The 27,674-nt window shown below is 42.5% G+C and overlaps 1 protein-coding gene and 1 long non-coding RNA gene across 12 annotated transcripts in view; one reads left to right on the top strand and one right to left on the bottom strand.

Annotated features, from left to right (window-relative positions):
• Nucleotides 1-26,943, top strand: part of BAZ1A (bromodomain adjacent to zinc finger domain 1A) — a 116,065-nt gene extending 89,122 nt beyond the window's left edge. For 7 of the 10 annotated variants that reach the window (XM_084792349.1, XM_084792350.1, XM_084792346.1 and 4 more), the window contains 14 exons: nt 119-284; nt 503-610; nt 3,650-3,774; nt 5,721-6,326; nt 10,036-10,199; nt 11,492-11,643; nt 13,474-13,622; nt 14,925-15,014; nt 18,493-18,740; nt 18,822-19,048; nt 21,230-21,696; nt 22,767-22,909; nt 25,419-25,506; nt 25,991-26,943. In XM_084792349.1, coding sequence (XP_084648475.1) covers nt 119-284; nt 503-610; nt 3,650-3,774; nt 5,721-6,326; nt 10,036-10,199; nt 11,492-11,643; nt 13,474-13,622; nt 14,925-15,014; nt 18,493-18,740; nt 18,822-19,048; nt 21,230-21,696; nt 22,767-22,909; nt 25,419-25,506; nt 25,991-26,187 — 2,930 coding nt within the window. In that variant the 3' untranslated portion in view covers nt 26,188-26,943. The remainder of the gene's footprint in view (nt 1-118; nt 285-502; nt 611-3,649; nt 3,775-5,720; nt 6,327-10,035; nt 10,200-11,491; nt 11,644-13,473; nt 13,623-14,924; nt 15,015-18,492; nt 18,741-18,821; nt 19,049-21,229; nt 21,697-22,766; nt 22,910-25,418; nt 25,507-25,990) is intronic. The other 3 variants (XM_084792351.1, XM_084792353.1, XM_084792347.1) reach the window with 2 other exon arrangements.
• Nucleotides 10,042-22,895, bottom strand: LOC311603327. 2 transcript variants are annotated; one of them, XR_014781047.1, is made up of 5 exons: nt 22,759-22,895; nt 14,578-14,733; nt 11,434-11,542; nt 10,685-10,861; nt 10,042-10,171 (listed from the first exon to the last, which is right to left on the bottom strand). It is a non-coding gene; the product is annotated as an uncharacterized lncRNA (long non-coding RNA). The 2 variants fall into 2 exon arrangements; XR_014781046.1 differs by lacking the exon at nt 10,685-10,861.
• Nucleotides 26,944-27,674: the final 731 nt, after the last annotated feature.

Below are 27,674 nucleotides of genomic sequence, written 5' to 3' on the forward strand. Positions count from 1 at the left end.
TGCCACCGTATCGGCTACTCCTTGTTCTTCATTAGGCGTTTTACCATTGAATTACAAATTGTCATACACCGTTCCCTTTTTCCTTACTGATAACACAGAAATTAATCCATTTTGGCAGGAGAAAAAATGAAGATACTTCATGCTCTCTGTGGGAAGCTACTAACCCTAGTTTCTACCAGGGATTTCATTGAGGATTATGTTGACGTATTACGACAGGCTAAGCAGGAGTTCCGAGAGCTCAAAGCAGAGCAACACCGGAAAGAGAGAGAAGCCACAGCTGCTCGGTAAGCACCACGCACTTTGACTCCCTGATTAAAGCTCATGTTGTGGACACAGCACCAGCTTGTGCTCATGTTGGGTGCTTCTAAAGAGCATGGGGTGGATTTCCCCAAAAGAGTTTGTAACAGCATTCTGAGTATTTTCTATAGCTCAATAAAAGAAAGATGCTAAGTGAAAAGCACCTTTGCGTCAGATGGACCGCAATCTTTTATTTGACTTTCAGAATACGTAGAAGGAAGGAAGAAAAACTTAAGGAACAAGAGCAGAAAATGAAAGAGAAACAAGAAAAACTGAAGGAGGATGAGCAGCAAAATTCAACTGCAGATCTAGGGTATGCTTGGATTTCACTCCTCATATGGCTTGCTTTATTCACCTCATATACATAAAGAATAAGAATAAAAGTAAGACACCTGAAACTCTAAATGCTTTCAGAGTTAAAAAAATAATTTTCTATAATTATATTAAAAAGCCTATGAAATTTATGTATAGATTTTTAAATATATACATGTTAATTTTTAGCCAAAGTTTTGAAAATATAAAAACTCACTTTCTCTTAAAATCCATGTTGTAAATGGTAACTTCCCAGAAAGCTTTCAATAGGTTATTTTTAACGAGTGATATTTCTTCCCTAAATAGTTTATTTCCTTCTCCGCTCCACAGCCACCACAAAAATAGGTCCACTGTTTCACAGTGCCTCTGAGACAGGTTGATTTCTGTCATCCTTTTTGAATACCAAGATAGCCTCAAACTGAATCCTCTTGCCTCTGCTTCCCAAGTATTAAGATTATAGGTACATACCATCACGCTTGGCTTAGTCTTATTCCTAACAGTAACTTGTAAATTGTAAAAAATAACAAACTAAATGTTCATCAACTGATGAAAGTATAAACAAATAGGTATATGTCTTCTACATCCCTATACAGAAAAAGACTGTTGCTGGCTGGTCTTTCGAAACCTCTAAGCCCACCCCCAGTGACACACCTCCTCTAAGCCCACCCCCAGTGACACACCTCCTCTAAGCCCACCCCCAGTGACACACCTCCTCTAAGCCCACCCCCAGTGACACGCCTCCTCTAAGCCCACCCCCAGTGACACGCCTCCTCTAAGCCCACCCCCAGTGACACGCCTCCTCTAACAAGGTTACACTTCCTAACCTTTTCCTAAACAGTCTAGAACTAGGGACTAGACTTTCAAATATATGAGCCTATGGGGCTATTCGCATTCAGACTATCATAGGCAATCTTGTAAATATGCTAAAAATCACTAAATTGTATGTGTTGAAATGGTGATTCCCTTTTCTTTCTTTTCCTTTTTTTTTTTTTTTTTTTTTTAATAAAACAAGATTGTTTATTTTGGGTTTTTGAAGCTGGTTCTTTCTGTTGTTTTTAAAACAAAATCTCAATGTTCAATTTTTACCAATGAAGACTCAGAAGCCAGATACTGGGGTGAAAGCCCACTAGCTCAGAGAGGCAGAGAAAGCACCCAGCTGACCTTCCTATTTCACCAAAGTCCCAGAAGGAAAAAGCCCTTTCTACTGCATGCTGTCTTAAAAACCCTCCAAACTGATTGTCCCTCCTTTCTACTTCCTGTGTTCTCTCCGACTTCCTCTCACTGTCTAGTTTGTTTCCTATGTTCACTTCCTGTCAACTGGTCGCCTGCTCCACCTCTTGATCTAGGCTTAACTTTATTTAGCTCTTGCTTACAGAAAGCTCTTGCATTAAAAGTGTGTGCTAGGGCTGAGCCACACCACACTAGAAACAGGTTTTTCCAGTATGTAAGCCAGTTTCCCAGTATGATCGAATATCCTGCACCCTCTTTGTACGTAGCCCTGACTATCCTGGAACTCGCTATATAGACCAAGCTGCCCTTGAACTCAGATCTGCCTCTCTCTGCCTTCCAAGTGCTGGGACTAAATGCATGATGTTCATAATATTATAAATTGTTATTTTGGTTTCTTTTTTTTTTTTTTTTTTGCTGGGGACTAAACCCAGGCTCTGGAAGGTGTTAAGCACGTGCCCTCCCACTGATCTACAGCATAGCCTCTTCTCAGTTTTCCAGAAAGAAGCCAGGCATGGTGGCTTACATGTGTAATCCCACTCTGGAGGCTGAAGATGGATGGTTGTTGTTAGCTTGAACTAAGGTCAGCCTGGGCTACACAGTGAGTTACAGCTCATACTGTCTGAACAAACAAATATCCACTTTTCCCTATCTTTGTGTTTTTGGTAGGGTTTCATGTAGCCATAGCCACCCTAGAACTCCTGATTCACTTTTGCCAAGAGCTAGAATTACAGTCATACATCAACCACACCTTTTTCTTATTTTAATTTTTTTTCCCTTAATTTCTTTTTTTCTGCTTATTTACTTAATCACTTTACAGCCTGATTCCAGCCCCCTCCCCCGCTCCTCCCAGTCCTGCCCTAACCCCTTCCCCATTCTATTCTGTCCTCCTTCTCAGAGAAGGGAGACCCCTAAGGGGGACCAACCCACCTTGGCACCTCAGGTCACAGCAGGAATAAGTGCATCTTCTCCCACTGAGGCCAGACAAGGCAGCCCAGGTAGGGGAAGGAATCCAAAGGCAGGTGATAGATACAGAGAGATCCCCTACTTCCATTGGTAGAGAGTAACATAGTGACCCTGCACATCTGCTATATATGCGTAGGGGGTCTAGGTCCAGCTCATACATGCTCTTTGGTTGGTGGTTCAGTCTCTGTGAGCCTCCATGGGCCCAGGTTAGTTGACTCTGTAGGTTTTCTTGTGTCCTTGACTTCTCTGGCTCCCTCAGTCTTTCCTCCCACTCTTCCACAAAACTCCTCAAGCTTCCATCAGCTGCCTGATGCAGCCTCTTAGAAGACAGTTATGCTAGGCTCCTGTCTATGAGCATAGAAGGGTATCATTAACAAAAGCTCAAGTTGGGCCACTCACTGGTTTCCCATTCTCAATCTCTGTTCTGTCTTTATCCCTACACTTCTTGTCCTCCTGAGTAACTTCAAAAAAATATTTTAAGATTGATTGATTGAGTTACTATATATGTGTGCTTTATACTTGCAAGCCAGAAAAGGGCACCAGATCTCATTATAGATTGTTGTGAGCCATCATGTGGTTGCTGGGAATTGAACTCAGACAGTTCTCTTAACCTCTGTATCATCTCTCCAGCCCGTAACTTCAAATTTTAGTTAGCAAGGTTTTTAACATTTATTCTTTATTTTATGTGCTTTGGTGTCTTGCCTGTGTGCATGTGTGTGAGGTGCCAGATCCCCTGGAACTGGAGTTTCTGCGAACTCCATGTGGATGCTGGGAATTGAACCCAGGTCCCTACATGCCTCTTAGTTATACTTTCTCCACATTTTAAGGTCATTCCTTTTTCTTTCAGGGAAGAAGGAAGGGAAGATTTTGATATTAGTACTGAGAGCAAAGAAATAGAACAGAAAGATCTGGACCCTGATGTGGCCACTGAAGATGAAGAAGATCCAGGATCACATAAAAGGAGCACAAGAGGTATCTGTCAGCTCACTGCCAGCAGGACTGTGTTTCTGCTTCATGGCTAGGTCTTGATTCAGGACAGCCTTGTGCTCACTGTGTAGCCAGGACTGACCTTGAACTCCTGATTCTCCTTCCTTTACCTCTGAGTGATGGGATTATAGGTATATGTCACCATGTCTGTGTGGTATCTTAAACATCTGCCTTGATGATTGTAAAAACATTTTGTTATAAAATGATGTTGTGAAAAACATTACTGTTGGGCTGGAGAGATGGCTCAGAGGTTAAGAGCACTGACTGCTCTTCCGGAGATCCTGAGTTCAGTCCCAGCAACCACATGGTGGCTCACAACCATCTATAATATGATCTGATGTGCGCTGTATACATAATAAATAGACAAATATTTAAAAAGAAAAAGAAAACCATTACTGTAGTTACTGGATTGTTTTGTTTATATTGCATCAAGACAAGGCGTCACTACATAGCCCAGTCGGGCCTGGAACTTGCTTTATAGCTGAGGCTGGTCTCAAACTTGAAGTCATCCTAAGTAAAGGGATCACAGATGTGATAGTGCCCCTGACATAGTATATTTATGAAAGTTCTTTATTCATATGTCATTTAAGGAAAAGATACAATATTTGTTTGCTGTTTCACAGGTCAGTTTCATGCTCTTTTTTTCCTCTTCCAGTTGATTTGAAACATTGAACATGCCATGTAGCCAAGGCTGGCCTTGAATCCTGCCCCTGCCTCTCTACCTCCCAAGTGCTAGGATTATAGCTCTGACCCACTGTGCCAGTCATAGATCATCATCTCCTAAACGTCACATTTGGGGGGCGTGGCTGGGGAAGCTTGAGATAGGATCTCATTGTTGTAGCTCTGGCTGGGTTAGAACTCAGTGTGTAAACTCGGCTGGCCTCGCCTGCCTCTGCATCCTGAACAACTTCAAATTTTAGTTAGCAAGTTTTTTAACATTTTTTTTTTATGTGATTTTGTGTCTTGCCTGTGTGCATGCGTGTGAGGTGCCAGATCCCCTGGGACTGGAGTTTCTGTGAACTCCATGTGAATGCTGGGAATTGAACCCAGGTCCTCTGGAAGAGCAGTCAGTGCTCTTAACTGCTAGGCCATCTCTCCAGCCCCTAGCAAGTTGTATTGAGTCTGTTTTTACTAATTTTTACTCTTTACTATGTTAAAGCAATGTGCAGGCCTACACACAAAGATCTCTTGTTGTGTCTTCACACAGCTTGTTCTCTGCATGCCAGAGAGGAGGAGATGTACTTGTCCTGTTCTTAGGACACCAATCCTGGCCAGTTAAGGCCCCCCCCTTCAAATACAGCCACTGTAAAATACAGTTCAATCCATAATGACACAGTAAATCATAATTAGCTTAATGTCATATATTTCTTTCTGTTTGTTATTGTTGTTTTGGTTTTGTCTCATTTTTTGAGGCAAGGTTTTTCCGTGTAGCCCTGGCTATCCTGGAATTCACTTGGTAGACCAGACTGGCCTCAAATGCAGAGATTCACCTACCTATGTCTCCCAGTGCTGGGATTAAAGGCATGTGCCACCACCTCCTGGTGTGTCTCATATTTCTTTAGTGAAAATTTAAAATATAGTGAGGCTGGCAATGATGGCATAGGCCTTTAAAAGCTAAAGCAGATAGATCTCTGTGAGCTCTAGGGCAGCTAGGTCTACATAAGGAGACCCTGTCTCAAACAATAACAACAACAAAAACCCAAGGGAAATAAAGTAATGATGGGGTTGGAGAGATGGCTCAGAGGTTAAGAGCACTGACGGCTCTTCCAGAGGTCCTGAGTTCAATTCCCAGCAACCACATGGTGGCTCACAACCATCTATAATGAGATCTGGTGCCCTCTTGTGGCCTGCAGGTGTACACTGTATACATAATAAATAAATAAATCTTAACAACAACAAAAATGGTGATGATACGTTTTATTTCAACACAGGGAAAGCCGGACAAAATGGAGTTAAACAATGTATAAAGCAAGAAGAGATGGAATACTGTATAAAGCAGGAGCCTCTGAGTGCTGATGCAGAAGACGCTCTCAGACAAGAGCACCAGCGGAAAGAGCGCGAACTCCTAGACAAGATCCAGAGCGCCATCGCCTGTACTAACATCTTCCCGCTGGGGCGAGACCGCTTGTACAGGCGGTACTGGATCTTCCCTTCTATTCCTGGCTTGTTCATAGAAGAGGATTACTCAGGTCTCACTGAAGACATGCTGTTGCCTCGACCGTCGTCATTTCACAGCAGTGCCCCGTCTCACGGTCCTCAGGTATCGGTTAAAATCGAAGAGCCCTTCATGTCTGAATCTGAATCTACCTCCAGCCTTGACCAAGGTCCATTCGGCGATTCTGTACTTCTGCCAAAACCAGTGCATAAGCCAAATCGGTGGTGCTTTTACAGTTCCTGTGAGCAGCTAGACCAGCTTATTGATGCACTCAACTCCAGAGGACACAGAGAAAGTGCCTTAAAAGAAACCTTGTTGCAGGAGAAGAGCAGAATATGTGCACAGCTGGCCCACTTCTCTGAAGAAAAATTCCATTTCTCAGGTAAATTTTGGTTTCGTTTGTTTTTTTGAGTCAGGGTCTCTCTACATATCTCTGGCTGTCCTGGACCTCACTATAGACCAGGCTGGCCTTGAACTCTCAGAGATCTGACTGCCTCTGCCTCCCGAGTGCTAGGATGAAAGGCATGCACCACCATGCTTGGATTAAACCTATTTCAAGCTGTTACACATAATATTAAAATATGTTAGCTTTCATTCTGACCTGCGATTAGTTTGCAGATTCAACAGTGGGCATATATTCATGCAGACAGGGTTTTCACAATGCCTGTGTTTGGATTATGAGGAACCATGTACAGTGAGAGCAGGTCTTCTCACTCTTTGACAGTGGACTGACTACTTGTGTCATTCAGCTTGGCTTCTTGTGGCAAAATCCCTGCACAAAACAGCTTGAGGCTGGGAGTTGACAGGGGTAGGAGAGTGGCACAGTGGTTGCTAGGAAACAGAAGACCTGCCCTAGCTGGCTTCCTTTCCCTCCCCCTTTTATTTCACCTGGGCCTGCAATTTATTTAGATGGTGCCACCCACGTTCAAGGTGGTTCTTTGTCCCTCTCCTACTGCCTACTGTCAGGCATGTCACTGGGGTCTAGAGACTTTCACAGACACACCCAGGGGGGCTTTACTACTCGCCTACATGATCTCTCCGCCCAAGACTAAAGGGCCAGCAGTTCTGAAGATACAACAGTGAGTGGGATTAAGGTTTTGACTGAGTCCCAGCAAGAAGCATGAGTGGTCTCTGGAGATAGAGTGGCTGCCGGGGCAGATCAGGAAACAGTGCTTACTGTGGGAGGCTGACACACTGATGGCAGCTAGGAGAAAGAGAAGCATCTCATGGTATGGGTTCCAGCAGTGCGAGTCTTGGACTGCTTACATTTGGGGCTTGTTACTATGTCACACTTTTTATATTCTTTTTTATTAAGGTTTATTTATTTTATGTATATGAGTGTTCTGTCTGCATGAACACTGCATGCCAGGAGAGGGCATCTTGTTGCTGAGAATTGAACTCAGGACCTCTGGAAGAGCAGACAGTGCTCTTAACTGCTGAGCCATCTTTCCAGCCCCTGCTTTTTTTTTTCCTTTTTTCTTTTTATTCATTATTCTTTCATACAATATGTCCCTACCATTGTTTCCCCTTTCTCTGTTCCTCTCTGTTCTCCTCCCACTTCGCTCTCTTCCCCAAATACATTCCTTCTCCATTTCCCTCCATAAAAAAGCAGGTCTCCCAGGGATATCAGCTGAACACAGCGTCACAGGTTGCAATAAGACTAAGTACAAACCTCGTATCAAGGCTGAATGAGGCCACCATGTAGCAGAGGACCCAGCACAGACCCGTGTAGTCTCCATGATTGTTGCCTCAGTCTCTGTGGACCTGTATGAGCCCTGCTTAGTTGATTCTGTGAGCCGTGCTCTCCTGGTGTCCTCAACCCGTCTGGTTCCTACAATCCTTTCTCCCCTCTTCCTTAGGGTTCCCCAAACTCTGCCTAATGTTAGGCTGTGGATCCACACCTGCGCCCTTCCACTGCTGGAGGAAGCTTTTCTTTTTTGTTGGGTTTTTGTTTGTTTTTTTGTTTTTGTTTGTTTGTTCGTCATTTGAAACAGGGTTTCTCTGTATAACAGCTGGAGCTCACTGGCTTCAGACTCTCAGATCTGCCTGCCTTTGCGTGTCCCACCCCCCACCCCCACCCCAGCACTGGGATTAAAGGTGTGCACCACTGTGCCTGAGGAAGCCTTTCTGGTGGTGATTAAGCTAGACATTGATGTATAAGTATAGCAGGATGTCGTTAGGAATCATTTCATTGACTTGGGGGGGTCGGGGACTGTGGAGGCAGTTGTGTTTGGTTCTACGCTAGATCTCTGGGCCATCCAACTTCCGGTTCCTGGCTATCCAAACAGTGTTGGGGCATGGCTCCCCCTCCTGGTGAGGCCTCAATTTAGACTATTTTTTGTACTTTTTCAACAGATCAGACACTCACCAATTGAAAGTATACAGTTCAGTGGTTTTCAGTATATTCACAAATATGGACAATCATCCCCACAGTACAGCTTAAAACATTTTTGTTGCTTCAAAAAGAATCTTTGTGGGCCAGGGAATTAACTCAGCAGGCTAAAAGCTTTTGCCTGATGACCGGGGGCAGGTCCCTGAACCCACATAAAAAGCCAGGTGAGGTAGTGTGACTCTGTCATGCCATTCCTGCAGTAAGATGGGAAGTGGACACAGGACAGTTTGCATATACTGTACAGTGTCAGAACACACACACTGTCTCTAACTTTGGACAACTACAAATCTTTCAGTCTCTGTTAAAATTTCCTCTTTACATTCCTTTTTTATTTTTGGTTTGGTTTTGGTTTTTTGAGACAGGTTTTCACAATGGCCGTGGCTGCAGTCTATAGACCAAGCTGGTCTTCAGTTCACAGATCGGCCTGCACTCTTGACATTCGTATGAGTGGAAGCATATCATCATTTGTGGTTAGCATCATAAGTACAATGCTTCTAATGTTCTCAAAACTTCATTACTTCTTGTGGCCAAATAATATTCCATTCTGTATATATACTAATTTATCCATATGTGGATAGATGTGTGTTTTGTTTCCCCCTTTCTACTATTATGGGAAATGCTGCTATAAATATTTACATACAAGTTTTTGTGTCCACCATTTTCATTTGTTAAGTATATATACCTAGCAGTAAAATTAATTTGCCATGTAATAACTTTAATACTCCAAGAGCTGCTAGTTTGTTTCCCAAAGCAGCTATGCATTTGTTTTCCCAGCCATGGTGTATGAAGGTTCTTCTTTATTTCTTTGTAAATTATCTTCCTATTTCAGCCATCCTAAGGAACGTGAAGCCTCACTGGCGAGGATCCACTGGTATATCTTACTTAAAGAAATGTCTATACACATTTTTTGCCCATTCTATAAGTGGATTATTTGTCTTTTTATGGAACTGTAAGAGTTCTCTGTTCTGGATACAAGGCTCTGATGACTAGTTTTATGTCAACTTGACACAAGCTAAGGTCGTCTGGGAAGAAAAGACTCTTAATTGAGAAAATGCCTCCATAGGATCATCCATTAGGGAAGTGGACTTCCTGACTGACGGGTGGGAGTGGGAAGGCCTGTCTCACCAGCCTAGGCATGGGCCTGGGGCGTATAAGAAAATAGGTTAAGCAAATAATGAGGAGCAGTCAACAAGCAGCACTCCTCCATGGCTTCTGCTTCAGTTCCTGCCCTGACTTCCTTTCTGAGAGGTGTAAACTGAAATTAACCCTTTCCTTCCCAAGTTGCTGTTGGCCGTGCTGTTTTATCACAGCAATAGATACCCTAAGACAAGGGCCTTTACCAGATTGTGATTATAACTATTAAGAATTCATGGTGCTTTCATGTTGATTAGCTCAAAATCGTGTCATGTAATGCTCTTATGGTTGTAACTACTGAGAATTTGTGCTTTTATGTCAACTTTCTCAAAATTATGTCAATATATTGGGAGGGTTGTTTTGTTTTGGGGGGGGTTGTTGTTGGTTTGGTTTGGTTTGGTTTGGTTTTTTCGAGACAGGGTTTCTCTGTGTAACCCTGGCTGTCCTGGTCTTGCTGCTTCTGCCTCCCGAGTGCTGGGGTTAAAAGGCATTCACCACCGCACCTCTGCTCATGTTATGTTTTTACAGAGAAAGTGTTAATAAAGATGCTTGATGGTTATTTCAGACAAACCTCAGGCTGACAGTAAGCCTGTTTCTTCTCGGGGACGCTCTTCCAGTACATGCGACACAGCACAGATGTCTGCAGAGAGGCAGCTGGAGCTCCGGCTCAGGGACTTTCTTTTGGATATTGAAGACAGAATCTATCAAGGGACATTAGGAGCAATCAAGGTTTGTCTTCCTCATGTTTGTAGCCGGGCTACAAACATGTGTGACTATTTCTAAATGTTTCATATTTTCATCTTGCTTAATCAACTCCTGCCTTCTCTGCTTAGTTTTGTTGGTTGGTTGTCCCCTCAACCCCCACTAGTACAGCTACATACTACTCTAGTAAAGTGCATCTCCCGCTGTTGGTTTCTTTATCTGTGAGACATGATCTAACACTGCCCTCAGTGTCTGGAACTCTCCATCTTAGTGCTGGAATTACAGGCTTGCATCACCATGCCTGTTTATATTCGTGCCTTTACCATCACTTGTCATTTTTACTATGGCCAACTTGAAATCATTTATAAAGGGGCTGGAGAGATGGCTCAGTAAGAGTACTGACTGCTCTTCCAGAGGACCCGGCCTCACGGCCTTCTGTAACTCCAGTCCCAATCTGACACACTCTCCTGGCCACCATAGGCATCAGACACTTAAGTGGTACATAGACTTACATGCAGATGAAACAATCATACACTTAAATTTTTAAAAATTGTTCATAGCTGGGCATGGTGGCAGATGTCTTTATTCCCAGCACTTGGGATGCTGAGGCAGGTGAATCTCTGTGAATCTGAAGCCAGCCTGGTCTCTAAAGTGAGCTGTAGGACAAGCCTGAGCTACATGGAGAAAGCCTGTTTCAAAAAATAAAAAAAAATTGATTATAAAGTTGTACAAAATGGCTCACACTTGTAATCCTAATACTTTAGAAGTTGAAGCAGGAGGATCACCATGAGTTCAAGGCTGGTTTGGGGCTACATAGTAAGTCCACCCACACCCACACACAAAATAAGATTTTCTTGGTTTTTTTGAGACAGGGTTTCTCTTGTAGTCCTGACTGTCCTGGACTCACTTTGTAGACCAAGCTGGCCTCAAATTCACAGAGATCTGCCTGCCTCTGCCTCCTGGGTGCTGGGGATTAAAGATGTGTGCCACCACTCCCGGCCAAAATAAGATTTTAAAGTACTAAAGTACTAAAGCTTTCATCTACAATTACATAAATTTTATTACATCATTGAGTAACTTCATTTTTATTTACTTATTATTTTGGGCTATGAGATAATTCTTTTTAATAACCCTGGCTTGCCTGCTGGTCCTCCTGCCTAAGCCTCCTTCCTGAGTACAGTAACTGTATTCTTATAGATGTCTTTTTTTATTCCTGTGTTCTAGAATGTACATGAATTAATCTTACTGTATACGTACATACCTCTTTGGGGTAACATATCCCTTTATTTCAGGGTTGGTAAACTGGGGTTTCATTACAGGTTACAGATCGACACATCTGGAGATCAGCCTTAGAGAGTGGACGATATGAGCTGTTAAGTGAGGAAAACAAGGAGAATGGAGTAATTAAAACTGTGAATGAAGATGTAGAGGAGATGGAAATTGAACAAGCAAGAGTCATAGTAAGAGACAGGTAAACACGCTTCTGCCGTGATGCTCAGCTCCGGCTTGCTGCTGTAGTCTTAGTTTTTGGCTTCTTTTGTTTGGGCTTTTTAGGACTTGTGTTTAATTTCATTGTTATTATTAGGGCTGAGTGTGCATGTGTGTGGAGAATAGAAATCAAATATCCTTCACTAAAGCTGGCCTCTTCTGAGCCTGGAGTTCATTAATTCAGCCAGGCTAGCTGGCCAGTGAACTGTAAGTACCTACCTGTCTCACGCTGCCATGCCTACCTTTTGATGTGGGTGCTGGGGGTCTGAACTCTGGTCCTCCTCCTCCTCGCACAATGGGTAAAAGTGCTTGTTTGCTGTACAAGCCTGATAACCTAAGTTTGGACCCCAGAAGCCATTTAAAGATAACCGTGTCATGTGTCTGCAAACCCAGTCCTCCTATGTAGAGACAGAAGTAGGTAGAAAAGAATTGGCCAGAAACTTGCAGGCCAGCCTGTCTGGAGTACACAGCAAGGCAGAAAACAAGAGGGATCCTGTCTCAACAAGGTAGAAGGAGAGAAGTGACTGTCAAAAGTTATCCTCTGACTTCTCTATGTGCACTGTGGTATATGTGCCCCACACAACATATACAAACTTACTAAATAAATGAATACATTCTGAGATGGGGTCGTGTGTAGATCAGTTATGGAACACTGTCTAGCATACCTGAGGTGCTTGGGTTTAATACCCAGAAAAACACACACACTCACACCTGAGGGGAGGCGGGGAGAGGGAGAGGGAGAGAGGGAGGGAGGGAGGGAGAGAGAGAAAGGGAGGGAGGGAGGGAGAGGGAGAAAGGGAGGGAAGAGAAGAGAGACCCTTAATAAATCTCTCCCTTGAGGTCATCCTTTTCAGGACTTCACACTGTTGCTTCACTTTGTACTGATGAAACCAAAAGACAACTCGTTAAAGTACACACTTCTGTGTCTGCCAGGTCATTTTGGCTGGTTCATACTTCTAAGCAGTTTCTCCTCTAGAAGAGAATGTTGGAAAGACATGAAACTGTTATAGAGGCCTTCCTTGTCCTGAAAGAACAGAGACTACAGTGAAAGTGCCTAACTTGAGGAAAGAGGCAGTAGGATTGTGAATTCAAGTCCAACCTAGAGCTATATAGAAGGCTCCAGGGACATCCTGTATAGTGAGACCCAGGTTGGCGGCAAAAAAGGGACTATAGGAAGTTTCCTGTGGGGAAGAACATGTGAAAAGGCTTTGTAAGTGATCTTTTTACACTGTGGAGGCTTACATCTAGTAAGGGGTAGGGGGACTTAGTAGTTGAAGTAAGAACAATAGTTGATAAACTGCCCCTGGCTTTAAGGTCTGTCACCCGCACCTCTGAAATCTTTCCCAGAAACCTTCCCTCTTCAGCCTTCTCTCTGACTAGGAGCCTTCTGTCCTAAGTGGACCCCTGCTCTCCTTTCACTTGTAATAGCTCTTTAAGGCTGGAAACATTCTTGCATAGGTGTTGATAAACCTTTGCTGTCTGGGGAGATGGCTGTGGATAGAGCCCTTGGCAAGCAAGTGGGGACCCAAGTTAGAATCCCCAGGACTCACACAAAGCTAGGCACATGCTTCTGGTGCTCTCACTGGCAAGATGGGAGGCAAAGACAGAATTCCTGGGAGTTCATTGCCAGCCATCCTGGCATCTGCAAGGCAAGTGACAAAAGACCTTGTCTCACAGAAGGGAGAAGGCGGCAGCTGGCACCTGAGGCTGTCCTGACCTCCACACGCTACCCAAACTTAGAAGAATGAGTAAATCCAAGTTACACCTGATTGTGAGTTTTCTGCATCATAAACTGTTTTTAATTTATTTATAGACTTTTGGGGATTAAAACAGAAACTCCAAATACCATCTCAACTAACACCAGTACACCACAGTCAGTGAGCAATGTGGTCCATTATCTGGCCATGGCCCTCTTTCAGATAGAACAGGGCATTGAACGGCGTTTCCTCAAAGCTCCACTTGGTGAGTATCTTCTTATCTTTAAATTTAAATAATTTAAAATTACTTCTTATTGGAACTTTATGGACTGACATAATGAAATTGATAGGCTCATAGAAAAAACTCGAAAATTTTTTTTAAAGATGAGCTTTTTGGGTAAGATGTATTTTAAATAATGCATAGATATTGCTTCCTTGCTTATTCTAGACATTTGTTCTAGTAAATTTTTTTAACTATTTCTTTCTGTGTGATGTTAAAAAAAAAATCACCAAAATGTATTACTATCCATTCTTCAAATAATATAAGTTATATAAAAATAGGGTTTTTTAAAAGTGACTTGAAATATTTTTGTTAGTGATTTTAGTCTCCATCATCTGGAGATTTGGTTTAAAAATATGCATCACCCAAGAAATGTCAAGTTAGAGTATAAAGTATTAGGACCATAGGTGGAAATGTTCTTGAGAGGTATGGAGGGTGCTAGGGATTACCCAGGACTTCGTGCATGCTAGGCAGACTCTACCACTGAGCTACAATTTGTGGTTAGAATAAAAGAAATAATCTATCTCCATTTTAGGAATTTATTCAATTAATAGGCCTTTTAGGGCCAACCTAAGAACCTAATTATTATGTCTTCAGAAAATAGGAATTTTAAAATTCAAATTAATTTTAGTGTTATACTTGCTTCTAATTCCATGTTGTCTTCTTCAGATTTTAAGTTAATTCATCGTGTTAGCTGGCTACAGTCGCACATACCTTTATCCTAGCACTAGAAAGGATCTCTTGAGTTTAAGGCAAATCTGGTCTACATAGCCTTTTCTAGGCCAGTCAGGGCTGCATAGTGAGATCTTGTCTTTAATTTTAAAAAAGAAGAAGAGTTTGAATACTAAAATTTTTAAATAATTGATACTAATTAGTGTGAAGAGTAGTAAAAATGAAGTGTCAGAGCTGGAGAGATGCCTCATTGCTTAAGAGCACTTACGTTCACAAAGAAGATCCAGGTTTGGTTCCCAACACCAACACAGTAGCTAACAATCTGTAGCTCCAGATCAGGGGATCCAGCGCCCTCTCCTGGCCTCGGTGGGCACCAGGAGTGCATGTGGTACACATACACACATGCAGGCAAGCACTCATACACCTGAAAAAAATTAAATAAAAATTTGGTTCCTATAGACCGGTGATTCAACCTTCCTAACGTTGTCCTTTACTACAATTCTTCATGTTGTAGTGACCCCCAGCCATAAAATTATTTTTGTTGCTACTTCATAACTGAAATTTGCTACTGTAATGAATCATAATGTGACTATCTGTGTTTTCTGATGGTCTTAGGTGACCCTGTGAAAGGGTTCAATTCCCAAAGGGGTCGTGACCCACAGGTTAAGAACCACTGCTATAGACAGTATCATCCAATTTCAGAATGTGAGTCTATTCAAATAATGTATTTAGTTTGAAGAATTTATATCTACTATCGCATTGTTATAAACCTTTTCATGATTTCATGAGTTAATAGTTCTGTTATAACTTAAATAAGTCACGGCACATTGATAGCAGCAGTCATAGGCCTTTCTCCTCTGAGCACCCATCTAATGCTTTTTTTGTGTGTGTGTGGAAAGAAACAAGTTTTCAAGGCTAGCCTCAAGAAGATTCTCATAATCTTTAAAGAGTTCAGGGAGTGACAAACATTTTAAAGGATACAAGGACACCACAACTCCCGAGGCAATGGATGGGAGTCTCTGGGCTAGGCAGGGAGAGTCTCCTGTCCTTCCCTTCCACACGCACTGTTGTCCGTGATGGACATGCCGTGGCCCTGGCATCTCCAATGTCTGTGGTCTCCAACCCTCCCACATGATGCTACACTTCAGCCACTCTCCATGACTCCTTCTATCTTTTTTCAAGCCTTCAAAACCAACACCGTATGAGACTCTTACACACTGCTAAGTACTGCTGCCAGACTTGGCTTTACACTCTGTGGACACAGCCTCTGTGTGCTGACCCTGAAAACATACTTTGCTATTGCTCCAGTGATGTATAGACATTTTCACCTCAGCGGTGCTGTCTCTTGAGGATCTTTGTTTCCCTCTGAAACCTCAGCCAAGGCTCCAGTGTCTGCATTTCTCTCAGTATTCTTATATTCTAAGCACCCACTGGAAGGACCTGTAAGTTCTGAGCACATAGGCTAAGCAAGTATTCTACTACTGAGTTATGCCCCCAGCCTTCCTCCAGACTTCTTGCAACTCCCTTCTACCCGTTATCAATATTACAGAGAGAGAGACAGACAGACAGACAGACAGACGGGGGGTGGGGGGAAGAGATCAGAGGACAACTGGGGAGTTGGTTCTCTCTGGCCCCAGAATAGAAGTTGGGTATCAAGCTTGGCAGCAAGTACCTTTGCCTGCTGAGCCGTCTTACCAGCCCCTTACAGCTCTTCTGTGTTGATGTGTGCAAAGTAAATCTCAGTATACTTAATCATTTCAGCCAACAATTTCCTCGGGAGTGTATCCAGACTAGCAAATGGAAGATAAAAGAAGCAAGACATGTAACCTAGAGAACCAGGGAGGAGTGACTGGCTTGTTAAAGCTTGTTTGAGCTGGTGAAGGAAGCAAATCTGTGTCTGTGTGCAACTGTGATATCTAGCACTTAGGAAGTAGAGGCCATCCCAGGAGATGTAGGGAATTTGAGAGTGGTACCTTGGGCCACAGGAGATCCTATCTCCATAAAGGGGTGGAGAAGGGGCTTGGGGGAGATGACTCTGTTATGTAAGCTGAGGACCCAAATTTGTATTGCCAGCACTCATGTAAAAAGCCTAGGATAGTGGTGTGGGCCAATAATCCTAGTGCTTGCTATGTGGCTGAGGGTGACACTGAATTGATTGTCTCACATCTGCTCCCCAAGACCTGGGATTGCACCCACAGTAATCCAGGGGTGGTTGGTACAGTCTGTAATCCCAGCAGTTAGGAGGCTGTGTTGAGAGAACCCTGAATTTGAAGCCAGCCTGAGCTATGTTATCTTTCAAAAAAGGAGTTTCACCAACATATGCACTAAAATCATTCATACTGATTTCCAGGACTACAAAAGCCTCTTATAATTGGCCTTCTGTCCACTCTGCATGTTGGTCATTCTTCAACCTTATTTCTTGCCATTACCAAATAAGGACTGGTGTCCAGATTTATTTTCTCAAGCTTTGAAGAGTCTAAGAGTTGTTTGATTCAATGGACAGTGGTGGTGTACACCTTTAACACCAGCACTTGAGGCAGGTGGATTTCTGGGTTAAGGCCAGCCTGATCTATAGAGTTCCAGGACAGACAAGGCTACACAGAGAAGCCCTGTCTCAAAAGACCACTCCCCCCCCAAAAAAAGTCATTGGTTTATTTGCTGATTTTTCCCTTGTCCCTTGAGTTATTACAAGTTCTGTATAGTGTCTTTGTAGTGTTTTAGCTATCCTTGGTGCATGGTGGGCACATGCTCTGTCACTGAGCCACACACTCACCAGAGTTCTGACTCATGTAAACTTCCTGGTCTACTGGGGTTTTTTTCTTTGTTTGTTTTGTTTAAAGATTTATTTATTATGTATACAGTGTTTTGCCTGCATGTACACCTGCATGCCAGAAGAGGGCACCAGATCTCAGTATAGATGGCTGTGAGCCACCATGTGGTTGCTGGGAATTGAACTCGGGATTTAGAAGAAAAGCTATAGTTCTGATATCTGAATTCTGATTCTGCTAGTTCTCACAATATTTTATTTCCACAATAAAACTCTGTTTTTGGTTTGGTGTGTGGTTGTACATCTGTATAGATGTGTGTCGTTGAGGATGGAAAGCCAGGGCTGCAGTGCAAGGCGAGCATTCTGCTTCTGAGCCACCAAAGCCTTTTCTGGGGTTCTGTTTTCTTTGTTTTGATTAGTATTATTGGGGGGGGGGTGCTGTTCGAGTATGCCACACCAGTTTGGAGGTCAGAAAACACTCCTAGAGTTGGTGCTTTCCTTCCACTTTGTCCCAGGATCCACCTTAGGTCATCAGGCTTGTGTGGCAAGCATTATTTTTTTGTTTTTGTTTGTTTGTTTGTTTTCTTTGTTTTTTCCCATTTTATTTAATTAGTTTAGGGTGGGGGCATGTTTCTTTGTTTTGAGATAGGGCAAAGAAGCCTAGGATGGCCTTGAACTTAGTATGTTACCCAGGCTGGCCTCTGGGTAATCTCTTACCACAGTCTCGTGAGTGCTGGGATAATAGCAGTATTACTGTAGTAAACTCTCCAAATTATACGACAAAGTGGTATTAGCATTTGTACTCTCATGAACACTCTGAGCCAACACCTTTACCTAATTTCAGAACCTGTACTATCAGCTCAAAAGAAACCTCATGTGTGTTTGATATTGAAATTAGAAAACAATCAATCATTCTTCTAGCACTGAGGAAGTGACATACTTGATTCAAAGAAATAGTAACTTGCTTATCCAGTTTTAATTAGATCAAGATTTGATACAAAGACTAGATTGGAAACACATTGCCTAAATTCTTTTCTTTTTTAACTATTAAAATCCTCAAGCCTTCAGTTTGTGGATTTAAGTAATTCCTTATGTCATTTTTTTAAAATGTGGCTCAGCAGATAGGTTCTTTAATGTTTAACGTTAGGTGTGGGCAGCTGAGGGTAGGACAGTTTCACTCTGTTGTAACCCACACTGACCTAGAACTCATTGCATAGTCCAGCCTGTCTTCAAAGCATAGCAATTCTCTTGCCCTTGGCTTCCCAAGTCCCAGGATTATGTGGAATTTTAGTTTTCAATATTAAGCATAGTCTTTTTTATAAACATTAGAAGAAACATGAAATCGAAGCAAGAAGTAATTCTGGTAGACATGTATGTTCACCCAGGAATGTTAATCACTTTCCCCTCTCATTTAAGATGGCAGTGACAGCGGCCGTTCTTATAAAACTGTCCTGGATCGTTGGAGGGAGTCTCTCCTTTCCTCTGCTAGTCTATCCCAAGTCTTTCTTCACTTATCAACCTTGGATCGTAGTGTGATGTGGTCTAAATCTATACTGAACGCACGTTGCAAGATCTGCAGGAAAAAGGGAGATGCTGAAAACATGGTACTCTGTGACGGCTGTGATCGAGGGCATCACACCTACTGCGTCCGACCAAAGCTCAAGGTAGTTTTATCTTTGTCTGTTGCCCACATTGAAATTGAGATTTTGACCAGTAGATAATGATCATTTTTGTGATTTGTTCAGACTGTTCCTGATGGAGATTGGTTTTGTCCAGAATGTCGACCAAAGCAGCGTTCTAGAAGACTTTCCTCTAGACAGAGACCATCCTTGGAAAGTGATGAAGAAATGGAAGAGAGTATAGAAGGTGAAGATGATGAAGTTGATGATGATGATGAAGATGGTCAAAGTGAGGAGGAAGAGTATGAGGTAGAACAAGATGAAGAGGACTCTGAAGAAGAGGAAGAACTCAGGTGAGTCCAGGTTTTGGTGTGAGGCTCTTCCAGCCTGTGTCTCTTCAAACACACACATAACAGTTGGGGTTGTAACTGTTCTAAAACTAATATATCTGAAACTGCTTGTGCTTTCTGTGTATTACAAATATTTTGGAATATTTCCAAGGCGGGTATGTCCAATTTAAGCAGTCCACACTGTTGTATTCTTGTTCTCTTGCCCCCTTGCCCCCAGAACTAACAATCCTTCTGAGACATAGTGACCTGTCGCTAAGGCCTAGTGCATAGGTTTGGAGGCTGGATGGACATTCCTACTGGGGTAGTCTCCTCTTATTTTATTCTCTTTTACACACTTGACACAGTCTCACACTGTAGCTCAGGCTAGCCTTAAACTTGAAGTAATCTTGCCTTAGCCTCCTGAGTACTCAGATTACAGGAGTGCAACACCATACAGTTTGGCCCTTTCTTTCAGGACTAAAATGAAAGCAAAGTCATATCTACCAAGTAGATATATCTAGTAGGTTTATAGACTAGATATTTCTATCCACTAGTTCTCCATCAGTAGGCCTGGTTATACCACAAGGAGGGGAAGCCATATTGTATTCTTTGTTCTCATTTTAAACATCTGCACCCAGTGCCGTGGAATCAAGAAGCCAAGTATGGCAACAGCAACCAAGAACTGCTAATACAAAAGACCACTGTCAGAGGAGAATAATTTAAAGAGCCATCCCCTCCTTTTTGTTGTGATGAAGGGTTTTTTTTTTCTCTCCTTTATTATTTGAGAATTTTATACATATATCTGTATTTTCATGAAATCCACTCCCTGTTCCATTCCCTCCCCTGCAGGTCTATACCACTTTTCCTCCTGATTTATACTGTTGTTTTGAGGGGGTTTGTTTGTTTGTTTGTTTGTAAGGGTACCAGCTGGGGCCTGGAGAGATGGGTAGCTGCGTTCAATTCCCAGCACCCACATGGGAGCTCATAGCTGCCTGTAACTCCAGTTTCAGGGGATCTGATACCTTCACACAGACATATTTAGGGACAAAAATGCGTGGAAAATAAAAATAAATATTTTTTTTTAAAAAGAATCCTAGCTCAGAGAGCCCATTTATTACACATGGCTGTTGAAGGCAGTATCATATTAGGCACAGCAATAAAGCATCTGAGGGCCTGGAAGATGGCCTAGTCAGTAAACTGAAAACTGTACAAGCATGAGGACCTATGTTTGCATCCCCAACACCCACAGAAAAGCATACACTTGTAACCCCAGCCCTGGGATTAGGGAGTATGGAAAGAGGCAGGTCCCAGGGGGTTACTGGCCAGCCAGTCTAGCCTAATAAGCCAGTTCTGGCTTTCCTGAGAGATCCTGTCTTAAAAACTGTGGTGAGCAATAGAAGAAGACACTCACCGGTAGTCTCAGCCTGCACATGCCCATGTAGGACTAGCACACCTAACACGGACATGTACTGCAAACACACACACACACCAATTGGTCAATAATTTTGGAAAATTCTTGTTCCAGGTTAAGTAGAAATATGTAGAGAGATAACTTAAATCTAGTTTCATATTTTCAGAATCAGAAGGTAGGGAGGTTTTTGACTTAGTCTTTATGAACCATAAGTTTGAGGCCTACTTCAGTGTCAGCCATGGCTGGACCATCAGTTGTATCAGTGGTGATGACACAGAGGGAGACACAATGCAAGTTTAGTCCCATGATTTTTCTGTGTTTTTAAAGATTATTGAAGAGGTCTGTTTACAGTTCTGAGGATTTTATTATTTATCACAATTCAGGACTTGATTTTCACAATGATGTCCTAGTCACCTAGAAATTAAATGTCCTTGTTTCAGAGAAATACATGAAAGTACAGTTTGGATTTCCATGAGAACTTGTCTCAAAGCATAAAGGATATAAACTGTAGGATAAGGTTCTTTTCTGTTTGTTTGTTTGCTTTGTTTTGGGGGCGGGGTTGGTTTTTAGAGACAGGGTTTCTCTTGCAGTGCTGGCTGTCCTAGACTCAATTTGTAGACCAAACTACCGTCAAACTCAGAGATCTGCCTGCCTCTGCTTCCAGAGTGCGCCATCATGCCCAGATAGGATAAGGTTCTTTGCAAAAATAACTTATGTTCAACTCACTCACTGAGTAAAATAACCATATATTCATTATTATGTGCAATAATTGTATTTTCTAATAATATTTATAGCCCACCAAAACGAGGACGGCCTCAAGTTAGATTGCCAATTAAAACAAGAGGGAGATTTGGCTCTTCTTTCTCAAGTCGCAGCCAACGGCAAGACCCTGGAAGATACCCTTCACGGAGTCAGCAGAGCACACCCAAAAGCACGGCTTCTAAAACTCCTGGCAGAAGCCTAAGGAAAGTCAGATCTGCTCCTCCAACAGAAACTCGATCTCTAAGGCCTGGCAGTCGGCCCACGCGCCACAGCCCTGGCGCACTGCAAGCAGATGTGTTTGTGGGACTGCTCAGCCCTCGTGGGAAACGCAGAGGAAGGAAGAGCGCTGAGAGCACCCCAGAGCACAGCCCCAGCGTCACTAACTTCAGAGTGGGCGCTTCGAGAGCGAGCGGACACTTGATACCGTTAAATCCTGCCGAAAGGCTTTCTCTTCAGGATAGTGACTCTAAGAGAAGGGGCAGGAAAAGACAATCTACAGGTAAGAAACCTAATTTATATTCTTCTTACCTAAGAAAATGGAGTCCTTTGTCATTTTAAAAGCTGTTCCTATGCTACACAACAGCCTGATCATACAAGGCATACCTCATTGAAGAGGCCACTGTTGTTGAGTGAAGGCAAAGTCCATTAGTGGCTCTACTAGCATGGGCAACACACTAAATCTGAAAAGAGTGCCCGTGCCTGTGTGTGGAGGCCAGAGGGAGCATAAAGCCTGTGCTGGGACCAAAGTGAGATCCTGACATCTGTACAGCTAGCACTTTCCCAAAGAGCATCTGCTCAGCCCTTACTGTTTCATAAATACAAAAAACTACACAGAAACTCCGAAAAGAGTGAATGAAGAATAGGGATATAACTCCTACCTCCTACGCCCCCTGAGTGCTGAGATTAACTGTATGCACCTCCACACCCTGTCATAATATGCTTTCTTCAAGATATGTTTTAAGAGCTATTAGAGAATTGCTTAGCTCGTTTTGGTTTGGGGTTTTTTTCTTTTGTTTTTGCTTTGTTTTGCTTTTAGTTTGAAAATATTTTTAGTAAAGTAGTAAATTGGAGTATTTGGCCCAGATTCCCAGGTCTTTCAGAATAGGTTACATGGACTAAGGATATTGCTCCGTCTACAGTGCTAGAAACCAGGCATTTAGCCCCAGGGGTGCAGAGCCCACATAAATACTGCGTAGGGTGGCAAACCTACCTGTAGTTTGAGCACCATAGGCCAACACAAGACATCAGGGTAAGAAGCCCTGTCAGTGAGCTCCGGGTTTGATTCAGAAGCCCTGCTTCCACAAAGAAGATGGCCCACACACACAGGCCTCCACAGGCGCCTGGGTGCATATGCTTATGCACTGATACACACACACACACACACACACACACACACACACACACACAGGCATGCATCCATGTATTCATACCACATGCATGTGAAAAGCAAAACAGCGGTGTAAAGTGTCCATTTTCTATTGTGCTTTGGCATGTATTTCTGTGACCGGCTTAACTTGTGGTCAGTATTTTCCTTAAGTAGTGCTTAAAAGTTCTCACTTACTTATTCAGAGTCATCTCCTGCACCGATGAATCGAAGAAGTTCTGGCCGGCAGGGAGGAGTTCATGAACTGTCTGCTTTTGAACAACTTGTTGTGGAATTGGTACGGCATGATGACAGCTGGCCCTTTCTGAAGCTTGTTTCTAAAATCCAGGTAATAATATTAGTAATCTAACTAGACTTTATGAAATATGTTTATATATTACCTCACTTACATTCTAAATGATATAGTCTTTATGGAAACTTTCAAATTATCAAAGCACCTGTTCTCTGCTGAATTCTTTCCAACAGCACACAATTGGAAGGTTTGTTCTATAAAAAAACAAAACCAAAAAACTCTTAAGACTAAACAGCATTGCTCTTTAGTCCCTTCTGATCCTGTGGTTATGTTATTTGTGTTTTTAGACTCTTATATTGGCAGGATAGTCTGTCTGTCTGTCTCTGTCTCTGTCTCTCTCTTGGAGAAAGCCAGGCTGGCCTACTTTTGCCTCCCAAGTGCTGGGATTAAAGACATAAACCACCACCACCCAACTATTCTTGGATTCTTTTTTTTTTTTTTCTCAAGATAGGGTTTCTCTGTGTAGCCTTGGCTGTCCTGGACTCACTGTGTAGACTACTTGGCTGTGTTTCAGACTCTTTGAGATCTATTTTTATTTTTTATATGTATGAATGTTTGCATGTACGTATGTGTGCCATGTGTGTGCAATGCCTCCATAGGCCAGAAGAGGTCATCAGATCCCCCTGGAACCTGGATGGGAGCCACCGTGTGGGTGCTGAGAACTTGAACCCAAGTCCTCTGCAAGAACAATAAATGTTCTTAACCACTGAGCCATCTCTCCAGCCCCATAGCTGATACTTCTTAAATGATAAAATTATCTTAAAGTAATTTTTCGTTCTGTATAATAAGTATGTGTGGGATAAATTGAACTAAATACTATTAGTGGTATTTTTTCATATGTTAAGTTAGTTATCAGACTACACCACACCTCAGAATCATTGTAGAGAGCCTAGTAAAACATACCTGAGAGCCAGATTGACAATGCATGTCTTTGATCCCAGCACTGGGGAGGCAGAGGCAGGTAGATCTCTGTGAGTTTGAGACCTGCCAGGTCCACATAGTGAGCTCCAGAGCAGCCAGAGCTACATAATGAGACCTTGTCTCAAAAAAGCAAACGAAAAAAACATTCTTGGGTCCCACCTCAGACATTTTTTTTTTTACTTAATGGTTTCGCTTGACTCCCAGCCATTGGTTTCCATCCTGACAAGTCCCCAAAATGAAGCTATGGTGCTATGACTCAGCAGTTAAGAGCACTTCCAGAGGATGCAGGTTTGGTTCCCGGCACCCATGTGGCAGTTTACAGCCATCTGTAACTTCAGTTCTAGGGATACAAGTCCTCCTTCGGCCTCCACAGGCACCAGACGTGCATGTGGTACCCATATATACATGCACGGAAACACTCATACATACATATAAAGTTTTCCGGAGAAGGGGCTAGAGAGATGGCTAGGCATTTAAGGACTTGTCACTCTTCCAGAGGGTAAAAGAGCAGCTCCCAGAGCTTACACCTCATGGCACACAACTGCCTGTGGCTCCAGCTCCAGGGGATCTGATGCTGTAATCTGACCTCTCACACATAAGCATACTCAAGCACACAAATAAATGTAAAGTAAAATTTTAAAGTTATAATAGAACATTAGAAGTAGAGCCAGGCGTGGTGGCGCCTGCCTGTAATCCCAGCAGTCAGGAGGCAGAGGCGGGTGGATCTCTGAATTTGAGGCCAGCCTGGTCTACAGAGTGAGTTCCAAGACAGCCAGGGCTACACAGAGAAACCCCGTCTCAAAACAAAACAAGGGATATACAGAATGACGTTAAGTGATAATGAGAGCCAGAGTCGTGTGTGCCTGGGCTACTGAGGTAGGAGAGCTGTGAGTTAGAGGCGCAGGAAGGGCTGACGGTGTTTTAGGATGGAGAGACTGGAGGGAAGAGCTGGGAAATGGCGGTGTGGGGATAGATAGTGTGTGTCCGTGCCGTGTGCTCGGGAAATGGCCGTGTGGGGATAGATAGTGTGTGTCCGTGCCGTGTGCTCGGGGCTGGAGTTGTCGCTGGATGATTGAGAGCTGCCGTGTGGTGCTGGGAATTGAACCTGGGCCCATTTCAAAATTAGTTTGTTTTGTATGTGTGGGTGCACACTCCACCAACATGAGTGGGGAGAGTCAGGAGAGATGAACGCCACTGGACTAGTGTTTTGGTTTGTTTCACACAGGATCTCAGCCTGGTCTAGCTCAAAGTTTGCTCTGTAGCTGAAGATGGCCTTGAGCTCCAGCTTTTACCTTATTTTTCATAAATAGTTTTTGTCATTAAGCAAGCATTGTCACATTTTATTCATTACTACAGATGCAATACTGCCCACTAGTAAAAATATTATGGGCGTATTTATAGGGAAAATCATGAGCAAAACTTAAGTTCTACTTTTCATAAAAATTAATTTCTAATGATATCAAACAAGCTTTACATCATTTAATGACTCTAAATATGTGACATATTTTAATGAAATAATAGTATTCAGAAGTTGATATTAACTTGCTTTTCAGATATAAAATTCACTTGACTATAAATATCTAATAAACTTTTTTTTACTGTGAAATACTGAATTATTTTACAGGTCCCAGACTACTATGACATCATTAAGAAGCCCATTGCCTTAAATATAATTCGAGAAAAAGTAAATAAATGTGAATATAAATTAGCATGTAAGTAGCTTATGATTTCCTTTTTGTTGCTTTTAAAAGTTGTTACTATTTTTATTTTGTTTTAGATGATATACATTAGTATAGTTGGTTAGATGGCAGCCTGTGTGGTCCCTCAGGTGCTAATCAATACATACTGAGATGAAAGATGAATTGGGTTAAATAGAGACATTTTATACAGTCTAGTCTTAGTGGAAGAAGTGGGATTTTTGAGTTTTGATGCTGGAGATTGAACATAGGGCCTCATGAAAAGTTAAGAAGGCGCTGTCTCTCCCTCCAAGGCCTGTGTAAATTCATAATGTATATAAGCCAGAGTTTCACCAAAACAATTTTAAAATATTTATAATTGAACAGTTTAAGCCCAAGTTCTGCTACCTTGTTTCAGTCTTTTCTAGTTCCATTTTCTAAAGTTTTCCAGTGTACAAATAAAATTTGTTTCTGATGTATATACTTTCATTCCTAACGTTTTGTTTTTCTTTCTCTCTAGCTGAGTTTATTGATGATATTGAGTTAATGTTTTCGAACTGCTTTGAGTACAACCCTCGGAACACAAGTGAAGCAAAAGCTGGAACTCGGCTTCAAGCGTTTTTTCACATTCAGGCTCAAAAGCTTGGACTCCATGTCTCACCCGGTAATGTGGACCAGGTTAGCGCGCCACTAGCTGCAAAAAAGTCACGGATCTAACTTTGTCCTTCTAAAGGCTGTATGTGAAAAAAAAAAGCGTGAATCGTTCGTGAAAATGAAACAATAAATCATGCTCTAAAGCAGATGTGTAAAGCAGTGACAGCTGGTCGGCCGTATCCACATGTGGCCTGCACTATAGTCTCAGTTTTAATATCAAGCACTCAGGAGAATGTAGGAGAGATTTCCTTTGCTACAGTTTTGTTCAGTATCTACTAAGTTTAATAAATAGATGTATTGGATACAGTACAGTTTACAGAGGTTTTTGTACATTTTGAGATCATTCATGTGTTCAGGTATCTTGGAAAATATTTTTTCATCTATGATTTATTTTTGTCATTGACCTTTTAGGTGGATTTATCTCGACAAATGAGTCTTTTAGAGTGCAGTTTAGAGAGGGTGTGTGTCTTAAGACTTGGTTAATGAGCACACTGTTTCTACACTACACATGAATGAATCCAGTTTTCTAGCCCTGATGTGCTGTAGCCAGTGTCGAATGAATTTATTAACGAGATATTTATTTAGCATTCAGAGTCATTTGTGAATTTGTTTTGTATTTATAAAATTTATACTTGGAAAATGTTCTTTAATTTTTTAAAACATTTTACTATGGTTTTGTTTTATTTCTCAAACATTCTTAATGATTTAAATAAAAAATGTCATTCTTCTCCTAACAGTTCTGTTTCACAAACGATAAGTTTCTGTGTACAACTTTTTTAAGTGTACAAATAAAATGATGCATTTTTCAAGTTTTCTGAATTCACTGTTTCGTTGTCTCGGTGGCAGTAATGTTCGTGGAGAGAAGCATGTTGAACCTGAGGAAGGCGTGCACCCTCTGCCTCACTCGTCCCTTGGTGGTGCAGGCCTATAATCTTAGCACTCAGTATGCTGAGGCAGGAAGATCACCAGTTCAGGGCCAGCCTGGGCTACACAGAGAGACCCTGTCTATCTGTCATAGTTTAAATGTGAATGGCCCCATAGGCTCTGTATCCAAATACTAGGTCCCCAGTTGGAGGCTTAAGAAATGTGACTGTAGCCAGGTGCTCTGTGGCTCACACCTGCAATCCAGGGGCAGAGGCAGGCAGATAGATCTCTGAGTCCAAGGCCAGCCTGGTCTACAAAGTGAGGCCAGGACAACCAGGACTGTTACACAGAGACACCCCCCCTCAAAAGTGAGCTTAGCTGGGTAGTGGTGATGCAAGCCTTTAATCCCAGCATTCCAGGGGTAGAAGCAAGTGAATCTCTGAGTTCAAGGCCAGCCTGGTCTACCAGAATGAGTTCCAGGATGACCAGGGCTACACAGAGAAATCTTGAAAGAAAGGAGAGGGAAGGAGAGGAGGGAGGAAGTAGATCACTAGGGGCGGGGCTTTGAGTCGTCTTCGCCTGTTTGTTCCCCTGCTTCTTGAGCCTCCTTGAGATGGAAACTCGGCTTCCTATTCCTGCTGCCAAAATTCCCAGCCATGATGGAGCTTTCTGAAGCCATAAGTCCA

Source organism: Acomys minous, assembly GCF_964271855.1.
Source record: "Acomys minous genome assembly, chromosome: 8".
NCBI lineage: Eukaryota > Metazoa > Chordata > Mammalia > Rodentia > Muridae > Acomys > Acomys minous.